Source organism: Arachis hypogaea, chromosome 3, assembly GCF_003086295.3.
Source record: "Arachis hypogaea cultivar Tifrunner chromosome 3, arahy.Tifrunner.gnm2.J5K5, whole genome shotgun sequence".
Classification (NCBI taxonomy): Eukaryota; Viridiplantae; Streptophyta; class Magnoliopsida; order Fabales; family Fabaceae; genus Arachis; species Arachis hypogaea.
The window spans coordinates 102,481,419-102,493,002 of NC_092038.1; the positions used below are offsets into that span (position 1 = coordinate 102,481,419).

The 11,584-nt window shown below is 33.8% G+C and overlaps 2 protein-coding genes across 6 annotated transcripts; one reads left to right on the top strand and one right to left on the bottom strand.

Annotated features, from left to right (window-relative positions):
- The first annotated feature begins 4,801 nt into the window (after window positions 1–4,801).
- Window positions 4,802–11,332, top strand: LOC112790824 (uncharacterized). 5 transcript variants are annotated; one of them, XR_011880065.1, is made up of 9 exons: window positions 4,802–5,398; window positions 5,494–5,663; window positions 5,766–5,868; window positions 6,045–6,161; window positions 6,248–6,418; window positions 6,567–6,690; window positions 6,773–6,895; window positions 7,182–7,538; window positions 10,677–11,332. XR_011880065.1 is itself a non-coding variant. In XM_072233239.1 (8 exons), the coding sequence occupies exons 1-8, from the start codon at window positions 5,120–5,122 to the stop codon at window positions 7,220–7,222; spliced, it is 1,110 nt and encodes a 369-aa protein (XP_072089340.1). In that variant the 5' UTR covers window positions 4,802–5,119; the 3' UTR covers window positions 7,223–7,812. The 5 variants fall into 5 exon arrangements, 1 of the variants encoding a protein (XP_072089340.1); XR_011880067.1 differs by having other exon boundaries at window positions 7,200–7,538; XR_011880064.1 differs by lacking the exon at window positions 10,677–11,332 and adding an exon at window positions 9,172–9,492.
- LOC112790825 (uncharacterized) lies at window positions 6,463–7,505 on the bottom strand. Its single transcript, XM_025833405.3, has 3 exons — window positions 7,339–7,505; window positions 7,111–7,270; window positions 6,463–7,020 (listed from the first exon to the last, which is right to left on the bottom strand). Exons 1-3 carry the CDS (start codon window positions 7,503–7,505, stop codon window positions 6,964–6,966), a joined length of 384 nt encoding a protein of 127 aa, XP_025689190.1. The 3' UTR covers window positions 6,463–6,963.
- Window positions 11,333–11,584: the final 252 nt, after the last annotated feature.

Here is an 11,584-nt window from a genome sequence, read left to right on the forward strand (position 1 = left end):
CCCACTCCCATCAATAATTATCACTGATTCTTCTACTTCTATGTCCGCATCTGCTTGTGACAAATCCACCGCTTTTGTTTACTCCCTAGGAACGGTATCGCCGCTCATCCCATCCTCCACAACCTAAAACACACAACATAGACCATGGGTGACACCAAACAATGGGCCACATCATCATAAATCGCACAATTAAAAATTATAAACTTCAAAACTGAACAACACACACACCTACGACGCATGGACTCGGTTAAAATTAGATGAAACCTTATAGCTTCGTTCTGCAAACTCATTCTCCTGAGACAGTTCACATATCCCACTAAGTGAAACTTGGCATTATCAATTATAAATACTAATACACAGCTATATCACACACCTCAGAAAATAATCTCGTACGGATCTAGGTATAGTTCATTCATATGTAACAACCAATAGCAATTTCAACACACATTTTAATAATTTCCAATTCCAATTCATCTGTGTATCTCTCTAAACGGAAACTTCCAACATCAAAAACTTATAACTGTTGTCAACAACATAAGAAAAACTATACACATCGTACCATCTGGACAAGGATTAGCAATGGATCCAAACCTACTCTTCCATTATTTCATCACTACATTCATCATATAAAGGTTTCACAGCTGAACAAATTTCATTACTGGGAACAAAATTTTATGCTAATTTTTTTTCCATTTTAATTTTAATCTTCACAACTTAAAAACAATAACTACCCATATTAAATGCACAACAAAATCAAACATTTAAATTCTGATTAGTCGTACCTGCATCAGACACCACAAATATTGCAACATCAAATTTGTCGTCAATTCAGAGACACAATGAAGGCACAATCCCCCAATTGAAACCAATTTCGGGAGCATGCCTCCACCAACCTCCGGCGACATTATCAAACCGTAAATAACTCAATGTGATCGACACAACGTACCTGCATCGCTGGTTGTCCCGTGTGGTTCATTGCTTCCCTTTTGGTGAACCTCGCCGTTCAATCACTCAATCTCCTCTGCTTTGAAGCGTAGTCTCTTTCTAAGTGGTCCAAACGAAGCTTCCCAATAACCCTAATCCAACTTAACTCTACCTATTAATGGACTTTGGTGCTTTTTTGTCATAACAAATTCTCACCTCATAAGTAATTTTCTCTATTTTTTTGAAAATTTCTCCCAATTGTTACTTTTTTTATTTGTGAACCAGTCCATGTATTTTTTATTATTTTCGTTTACAACTTGGTTCTTCAAGATCTTGAAAATACATTTTTCATCGAAAAAAGCTCCTCGTCTCCGCTTACTTTTATTTAAAACTAAGTGTTGTATTTTTCTTTTTTTGGCCATATTACAAGTTCATGGTTTTTTATTCAGAAAATATGTTCAAGTTTTTATACTATTAAAAAATGCTATATAAATGTTCTCATGGAAGGCCATTTATAATGTACATATGTAGAGATAAAGATATTCTCATTGATTGAGTGGTATGTTGACACCTAGCATTATGTTAGCTGGGAGGAAGCAGCTTCACATAGGTTGACAGAGCTTGTTGCGGTATGTGTCAGGGCTGGCTTGGGATGGAACCGAATCTTAGTTGACGTGATTAATCACCAAATCTATAAGTGTAATTTTACTTGTTGGACTCTGTTTTTTGTGGGTGTGCCTTACTGGGCTGCTTAATGAATTTATGATACACAAATATGGGTGTGGCAATGGATTTGACTATATCTGTTGTCTAAGTATTAACTGAATTGAAAAATTTGTTATAAATAAAAGCACATTTAGTCCAAACTCGTAGGGAAGAAAAGGGTGCATAGTAATCTTCTGTTAATATTAAAAAAATGCATTAGATATTGGATTTTTTTTCAAACATTCGTCCTAAGTATTTAAAATAAAATTAAATGATGCCTTAATTTTGGAATTTTGAAATTCTAGCAGAAAATCTTAAATAGTATCAAAAAATTATTCCAAAAGATAATGAGACTTTTGACAAAAAAAAATTAGCATTTTATTTTTATTTCTATGAAACTAATTAACTTTTTTGTTAATATTTTTTATCTTGATTAACGAAACATATACACATCAAACTACTGATTTTTTTGTTAAGTGTCAATTAGAATTAATAGATTTTTTTATTAGGAACCTTGTTGTCTTTTGGAGTAATTATTAGAAGTCGTTAAAATTTTTTCTATTTTTGTTATTTTTTCATATATATTGACAAAATTACTGCATAAAAATTAAAAAATATTAGTGATTTTTAAATTTTTTATTTATAAAAATTGAATGGAGAATATAATATTTTAATCTTTTTACTGTTGCTTAAAAAAATTCTTATGATATGATAGTATTAGAATTATATTAAATTTTAGGCGTATTCAATTTAAATTAACTATCATAATTTACATAAATTTATTATTATTAGAAGAAGTGCATATTTTATTTTATAATAGATAATGTAAACCCCGCTAAAATTAGTAAATAATTAGTCAATAAATTGAATTTTAATTAGGAAAATTAGAAATATAAATATAATATTAAAATAGGATAGAGATCTTCAAAACGAGAATTTTGATACTAATTTCAAAAAATTTGGTCCAAAATTAGACCAAACGAACTAGTTGAACCGGGCCTAAACCGGACCCAACACTTAAATGAGTTTCAGCTCATCACTTCCCTTCCATTCCTCATTTCGTTCCAGCAGCCATGGGAGGAGGAAGGTGAAGAACAAAAACCTAACTTCCACTTTCATCCACCATAACTTCTTCATTTGAGTTCCGATCGTTGCATCGTTTGCGGTTACACGTCCAACGCGTCAAGCTCTAACACTTTCTTTGATAAGTTACTCTAACACTCCAACCTCTCCTTTCCTCTAATTTTCGAAAAATTATGTAGTGGTGTTGAATTTCTTGACTTTTGATGTATTAGGGTTTAATTAGCTTGAGGAAAATGTTCACTCTTACTTATACAATTAATATTTTCGGGTCGGGTCCGGGCCATAGGTCGGATCACCCGAACTCGGCCCGACCTGAACTATGGTCCGGTGGCTCGGTCATCATACACAATTAATATTTTGTGTTATTAGTGATGGATGATGGCTATTCTTATGTAAAATTTAAGTATTGTAAACTTTAATATTTTGTATTATTAGTCATTATAAGACTATAAGTTAATGTTTTATGTTTAAAATGCATAAGACTTTAGACTAATACATAATATTGTGTTACTTGTATTAATTTAGATATTTGGTATTATTAGACAATATTAGTATTGATTGTGGTTATGCTTTAATTTTACGGAAGGGTTGGTTCTTGTTATATTTTTCTAAGTGAATTTTACCATGTCAAATAATGGTTGGAGTCTTGGAAATTTGGATATTTTCACATGCTAACTTACAAGAAAGTAATGTTAATGGCTCAGTTTTCACCCGGTATAATCGTGGCTAGAAAGTGTGTAGGTTTCATCGGGTTTAGGCCCGGGTTCGGCTCTAACAAATAAGCCCGGTATATATTTTGGGTCGGGTCTGAGTCACATCAAACTCGGTTTCACCCGACCCATAAACACTCCTACAACCAATGTTCTGATAATCGGACTGAATCAGTCGATTGAAGTGGTTGGATAAAAAACTAATGACTAACACGGTTCGATCTATATATAAAATTATAAATTTTAAATACTAGAGTTGAACTACAAAACCGGTTAAGAATCGATCAACTGATTCGAACCGATATTTTTTTTATTTTCGAAAACATGCTAAAACAACAGCAGTTTGAAGAGGAAAATTCTGCAATCACCAAAACCGATTCCAAATTTGAATCCCCTTCTCTCATTCTCTGTCTCTCTTCTTTGGTCAGCTACCACACTCATTCTCGCCATCACTTTGATTTCTCTTTTCCAATTATCGCAAGTTCGTCATTCACTTCTTCTTCCTCAACGTTATTTTTTTGTATTTAACTCTTGTATTTATACGATTTTTGAAGAATTTTTATGTATTTATTTATAATTTCATACACTATATCATTATAGTTAGAGCGCTTCAACAACGGATTTGGCCTTCAAAACCTTAGACCCAACTAATAAGATGAGATTATAAAAAAAAATTAGTTATATTCTTTTGTTTTTCTTCCTTAAAAATCGTTATATTTTGTAATCGTTGTTGCTATTTATAAACTGTTACAAGTCGTATCGGTTTAAATATTGCAACACCTTTCACATATAATTTACTATAATTCATAGCCAATTACATTGAAAACTCTAAATCGTACCAATTGTAAGCAAATATAAAATGTTTGTATATTTGTATAATTTAAAGAGCTATTTTATTTAATAATATAATTTATCATTATAAATAAATTGATATATGGATAGATTAAAAAAAATTCAATTCGATTTGGTGCGTCGATTTAGTGATATTAGAAATATAAAGTAGTTTTGTGTCTTCTTAAAAGAGATAATAATAATAATAATAATAATAATAATAATAATAATAATAATAATAATAATAATAATAATAATAATAATAATAATGGTCAGTACTTCGTAAATTTGTAATTCCTTTTTACATTTGACACAATTTTTACAAGAAATATCGTTAACGGAGATATTTGAAAAAATAATCTAAATTAAGCAATGCATTAATAATAATCGTAATCGTGACAACCTTTTTTATTGTTTCGGCTTAAATCAAAGCTACAAATCTTAGTTTTAACAAGACTTAGGAAGATCATAACTACATGTCGGCCTTGTAGGCCCATTAAAGAATCAAATAGACCAACACAGGACTAATAACTATTCCAGTCGAATCTGATCCAACAACTTAAACCCCGTTTGCAATTCGCACACCTGACTTTGGCTAAGCTGAGCCATCTTTGAGCAAGCTACTAAAGACTGACACGCTGCCCCCATCCTGCAAAAGCATGTTCACACGCGTCTATCAAACATTGAAGGATATAGAATATCTGTATATCTATATAGATATGCATTTATACACTAGAGCGACTCTTCGTGGAAATAACTGACAAGAAGTAAAGAAGTAGGTGAAGTGATAGAAAAGTGCAGAAGAGGATAAGGTAACGCAGACACTGCAGAGGAGAGGAAGCTACACGAAAACGCGAAGCTCCGATATGGATGGAGATGGGAAAAAGATAGAGATGTTTCAAGTTGGTCCATGCCAAGATGCATATCAATTCGGATTTTTAATTGGCAAAAGATTCTCTAAACTCATAAAGACTAGGCTTGCTACTGACTTCATTCTTCATAATCAGCTTCTACCTTTTGCCAATAATACCCTTCAATCCCAATCACTCCTCCAAACCCTTTTCGATAATAATAAAAAAAAATTTCCAAGATATTGGGATGAGCTCTTGGGTACTGCAGCGGGCAGCGCGGTGCCTCTTCTTCATGTAACTCTGAAATTTTCATGCGGGAGTCAAATGCTGCTACTTTATTAACAGTAATATCAAATATCAAATTTATGGTATCTATTTTGGTTGTGCAGATTTTACTTATCAACTTCAGGAAGGAAATTCTTGCGTTCATTCCAAAAGAAGGAGCAAAGAGTTACAGTGCAGATACCTTGGATGACTGCTCTGATGTTCTTGTTGTGGGTGAATCTATGGCCATTGCGGCGCACAATGAGGATGCAAATGTTGCGCTTGTTGGCCACACGTCAGCTTAAATGCTTAATGTTTCAGTTATTTATTGCCCTAGCTTCAGCATTCGAATAGAGTTGTTTTCAATTTTCATTGTGGACTTCAATCAAATATGCAGCTATTTAATCAAAAGAATCTTGCCGGATGGAATGTTCTTCGTTGGTTACACTTATGCTGGAGAGCTTCCAAGCTGTGCCTTTGGCTTCAATAGCCATGGACTGGTAAACTAACATTCCTCATTCCAAGTTAATTTATACATATACATTCCTGGACTTAAGAAATTATCCTTTGATAACATCTTAAATGAAGATTCTCGAGAATTCTAGTGCCTTATCAAGAGGTGTAATTCAAGCCAAGAATGTTATTTAAGTACAAAACTGTTTTGTGATCCTCTTAGGCCTTCACTCTGGATTCTGTACCGCCGGCTGAAGATGAGATCATGGCTGGTGGCATAGGTCGCAACTTCATCTCTCGAGACATTCTTGAATCTACATGCATAGAGGATGCCATCAGTGTTAAGCTTTTGTAGCCTTTCTTGTTTTTTCATCTTTATGAGCTCATGATGAGTCTAATGTCTTCCTGTGACGTTGGTTTCTTCAGCGGATCCGGTCATCAGAAATTTCTGTGGGGCATTGCTACAACTTAATTGAAACAAGTACACGCAGAATACTCAATGTAGAAACTGCCTCTAGGAAGCGGGATTCAATTTTTGAGGTGGGGGAACCACCTTTCTTCCATGCAAACATGTATCTCCACCTACAAATTAATCAGGTAACTGACACACAAAATTATCCAAATCACAAAACACAGATAAATTACTAGTAGTTTGCAATTTCGTATATCAAGATATCATACATAATTCAATCACTAGAACATTTCTTAATTTAGTGAGTAAATACATTCTTGGGTTTAATTCAAGGTACATGATGAGAACTCAATCAGCAGGCAGAAAAGGGCAGCTGCCCTGCCCAAAAAGACAAAAGAGGATTTTTTGTCACTACTAGGAGATGCAGATGACAGAAAATACCCCATCTACATGACAGGTAGTTTCTGACGGAAATCTGAATCCTTTCTCTTTCAATCTTATTTTTAACTATAAAATTTTCCCTGCTATTATCTTCTCAGGTCCACTGCTTCACACGCTTTGCACTGCTGTTTTTGATTTGGACGAACACACACTATCAATTATTGAAGGGAATCCTAAAAAAGGAGATGTTTCTCATGTCTTCTCTATCAAACGTTGCCATGGTGATCACCCTAATGCAATTTAACTATAATATGGATTGCAATACATGAAGCTGTTAGTGGAAATTCTGTTATACCGGCTCATAGAGGCCTAGCATATGACCATCAAGACAGCGCATAGCTGCAACCTGATCACAAGCAAATGACAACAAACCTTGTTTCATTATTCAAACATTGAAAACTTTGAACATTTAAATGTTAAATGAATCATTCATTACCTTTCCGTGGATCTCATATTTGATAGGGTCATCTAGTTCAGCTCCTAAAGCCATTAATTTTGTGACTGTAGTATTGATGTCTGTTACAGTAAATGATAGAAGCGAAGAGTAGCCCTTATGGATCTGCACGACTTGGTCACTTGTGGCCAAGTGGTAGAGGCTGTTGAAATGGTTAGAAGGTGACAAATGATCAAACAGAAGGAGGGCATGAGAGAAATAGGAAAGTACTTGGGGTTGGGCGAGTGCAAGAGGGCGAGGAGGAGAAGACCAGATTGAAGTTCGGCCCAGCGGAGAGTGCACACGTTGGTGCTGAACCCCAACCCTTCGGAGTAGAACCGCGCAGCCTTCGGCACGTCCTTATGCAGTTGCAATATCCACCTAAACGACGCCGCCATCAACCTCTGATGGATTCTGTTCCTCTGTTACAGGTACACTTCAAATTATCACCACTTGACACAATGGGAAAATGGATCTTCTCACCATTTAACTTCAAATTATCACCACTTGACACAATGGGGAAATGGATCTTCTCACCATTTAACATTTTCTCTCGTGTTCTTTCTTAGTCCACTTCTTAAGTGTATAGTGTGAAATTACATGAGTTAAACTCAAAATGCTCCTCAAATTTTATTCCAACGCAATTTAGCCTTCAAACTTTTAATTGACTCAAATTGTATCCTAAAATTTTGACTCATACCTCAAGTTAGTCCTTCTGTCGGTTTTTATTACCGAAAAGCTGACCTGACAATTTTAAATGATACCTGACGCTATCTAAACGACGCCGTTAACGGTTGGTGCGAAAAATATTCAGAAACGATGTCGAAGGGAGGGGGTTAAACAAAAGCCCAAACATTAACCACTTCAAAAGTAAAATCCCAATTGACCATTCTTCTTCCTCTTCCTCCTCTCGTATATGTCTAGTAAAAAAAGAACCATTGTTGTCGTTGTAACTGAAGTTTGAAAGCTTTTTCATTGGTTTTGCCCCTATAGTGGAGACGAAGTATCTGAGAATCACAATTTTTTATAAAAATAGGTTAGTAACAAAATCGTTGCTCTTAACATACAATGCTCTGTTTTTTACAAAATGTTGGTTGAGATTTATTTTTCGATTTTTTTGCACTACTTCATCGGTAAATCTTTGGGGGACATTGGTTGATTATGGTTGTTGCCTTGTTGGTGATGGTAGAATTCTTGCATGCTAGGTTTATTTTTCTTTGTATGTTTGTGGTTGTGGTCAATTGAATCTTTTAATTTTTTGTCCATTTGAACCGTCATTGATTCTTAATAACCATTTTAAAATGACAATCTTATTCCTTCATATCCCATTTTAATTCTTTGTCCATGAATTTTTGGGTGAAAGTACAAACAATTTATTACTAGAGCAATCATTGTTAAAGCAACGGTATTACTCTTCTATCAATTTAAAATGACAATTTTATTTGTTGATAGTTCTCTAATATAATTACTATATATATCTGGTGAAATCAGTAGTGAGAGTTTTTATTATTGTAGAAACGTAGTCTTGATAGATCTCATAAGATATCTTTTACCGAACTCCCAAAAAAAATTTCACTTTCAAATATCTAATTATGTTTACTTTATAAATTTTTCTCCTTTATTTAGATTTATTTAATTAATAATTACGAAAACAAAATATTTTTTTGCTGAATTTCAAAAGAGAGTTCATAATTATTATTATTAAAGCATGGCAGTTAAAAGTAGCAAGTGTTAGTTCCAGCATTGTTAAGTTATATTTGATGAATGCCCTGTATTAATATTCAGATATTAGAAATAAATATAAAATTAATTATTTTGAATAGAGAAGAGTAGGTGAAAGCTTTGATAAGATTAACAAGAAGAAGGAAGGGAGGAATCATATTCATACATGATGAGAGTTTGACATTAGGCAATATAAATTACATATTTGATATATAATTTATGTTGGTTTGAGAAAGGATTGCTTGGCCCCAGTTGAATTGTCTGTAATCTAAATTACTGTTTTCAATATATTGAAGTTAGTGTAGTTTTTAACCATTATGTCTTTTTGAATTTTATTTGTAGATAGATGAAGATATAACGATTGTGTATCATCATGGAGGTAGTTTTGTCGCCAAACCAAATGGCAGTTTAGTTTATGACAATGATTACACCAATGAGTTGACTGGGCTGGATGAAGATTTACTAGATGTATTTTCACTGAGAAATTACTATAAAGTCCTAGGTTTTGATAACATGGTTGAGTGTTGGTGGGTTATTCTTGGTAGACCGATGAAGAGTGAATTGCGAGCACTTAGTCATGATAAAGAGCTGGTAGAGATGTGTTTCTATACAAACAACAATGAGGGAAGAGTGCACATATACTATGAGCATGGAGTTTTCCAACCCATAGAGTTTTCTATTCTAACTTTTGCATGATCTTTTTTAAAATAATTTTGCTTTAGTAGTTTATTTTCAAAATTTTCAATAATTTTTTTGGTTATAAGATATCCATTGTATCTTTATCAAACTTGAAAAATTTTTTTTTAAGAAATAGTGAGATGCATTAAGTATTGATTATATCATGAGTTATTCTAATTATTTAGACGTGGTTTTCTTGCATTTATTTTCTGAATATATGAATTAACAGTGCATGATTGATATTGAAGTTGAGTGCATTGACTCTTGAAAGAACAGTGAGTTTAGAGAAGTATTATTGACTCTCTGAAAAATAAAAAAATATTGATTCTTGAAGTAAGAAAAAGCAACAGAAAAAGAAAAAGAAAATAAAAATAAAAAAAGAAAACAATGATCTTAGAAAGAAAAAAAAAATCAAAAGAGTAAGGATCCAAGGCTTTGAGCATCATTGGTTAGGAGGGTTAAAAATCAGCCTAAAAAGCTCAAATGAGTTGCTATCCGTAACTATATGCTTGTGGTGTGAATGTGTCAAGTAAAAAAAAAGTTGAGACTAGCAGTTAAAGTCGTGATCCAAAAGCAAAAGAGTATGCTTAAGAACTCTGGGCACCACTGACGGGGAATTTAAGCAAAGCTAAATTCAAATCCAAAGGGTTCCCCCAGTTACGTGCCTGAGACGTTTATGTATCCGGTGGTAATCCGGGAAAACAAAACGCTTAGAGTCACGGCTAGGCTAAAAAAGGTGCAAAGCACTAAAAGAAGCTGTGTTCAAGAATCAAGAAGAGCTAAACTAAGAGAATCAATAATATCATCCGAATTCTAAGTCCTAAGGATGTCAATATTTCTGAACTTCAAAAGAAAGTAAGATACCAAAACTATTCAGAAGTAGAGAGCTATTAGCTCCGCTCCTCATTTGGAACTGAGCTTCATTGAAAAACTTTAAAACTTATTGTATCTCTCTCTTCTTTTTAGTCCTACTTGTTTTTGGTAGCTTGAGGACAAATAACGGTTCAAGTTTGTATTCTGATGAGCAGATATTTTATACGCTTTTTGATGTTATTTTCTTAGTGTTTTTAGTATATTTTGTTAAGTTTTATTATGTTTTAGTAGGTTTTAATGCAAAATTCACTTTTTGGATGCTACTTTGAGCTTTTGTGTTTTTCCTATAATTTTAGGTGAATTTTGGGTGAATTTGACAAGTTTTAGCAAAATCTGATTCAGAGGCAAAGAACAGAGTGTAGATGTTGTCAAATCCTAACCTCCATGCATTCAAACGAGCATCTAGAGCTACAGAGGTCCAATTGACGCACTCTCAACGGCGTTGGAAAGCTAACTTTCAGGGATTTCTAGCAATATATAATGGTCCATACTTTTCTTTGGATTGAACGGCCTAAAACGGGCGTTGAACGCCCAACTTACCCCCTTTCTGGCGTTTAACACCCCAAAGGGAGCAACCTCCCAAGTTGAACACCCAAACTGGCATTCAACGCTAGCCAGGGAGCAGGAATTAAAGTTGAATGCCCTTAACTCAAGTTAGACGCCGGACAACAATCCAAACACTCACCAAGTGGATTTTAGCACTTCTTAGCTTATTTTATTTTTTCTATTTTGTAATTTTTATTTAAAAACAATATCTTTTAGGTTTAGTCTTAGAGTTTTTATAAATAAGAGACTTCCTTCCCCCTAAGGACTATGCCTCCCAGGAGGGGAGAAGCACAGACACATTACTTTCTCTGTTTTTTCTGTACAGTATGAGCAACTAAACCTCCTACATTAAGGTTATGAGCTTTGCTAATTTCTATGGATTAATACAATTACTTTTCTACTTCAATCTGTGTTTGATTCTATTCTATGATGCATTGTCGTTCTTCATCCTAATGAATCTCAATTCTACATGAGTTCTTACGAGTCCTAACCCAAATAGTATTGAACTACAGCTTAAGGATGCATCACGGGTTCCGATAGAATTATTTGGGCTAATTGGGGTATGTGACATAAAACCTTGTTAGCAGGGGTAATTGAGGTTCCTATGGCTCTAAGGCTAGAACCATAAGAATATCAGTCTTTGAACCGGAAGATCCGA

Excerpts from the sequence above, each read along its gene's own strand:
- LOC112790824 (XM_072233239.1), top strand. The coding sequence starts at position 5,120 with ATGGATGGAGATGGGAAAAAGATAGAGATGTTTCAAGTTGGTCCATGC. Across the intron at positions 6,162-6,247 it reads GCATAGAGGATGCCATCAGT|CGGATCCGGTCATCAGAAAT; the intron begins GTTAAGCTTTTG and ends TGGTTTCTTCAG. Across the intron at positions 6,419-6,566 it reads TCCACCTACAAATTAATCAG|GTACATGATGAGAACTCAAT; the intron begins GTAACTGACACA and ends GTTTAATTCAAG.
- LOC112790825 (XM_025833405.3), bottom strand. The coding sequence starts at position 7,505 with ATGGCGGCGTCGTTTAGGTGGATATTGCAACTGCATAAGGACGTGCCG. Across the intron at positions 7,271-7,338 it reads TTGCACTCGCCCAACCCCAA|CCTCTACCACTTGGCCACAA; the intron begins GTACTTTCCTAT and ends CCATTTCAACAG. Across the intron at positions 7,021-7,110 it reads AATATGAGATCCACGGAAAG|GTTGCAGCTATGCGCTGTCT; the intron begins GTAATGAATGAT and ends GCTTGTGATCAG.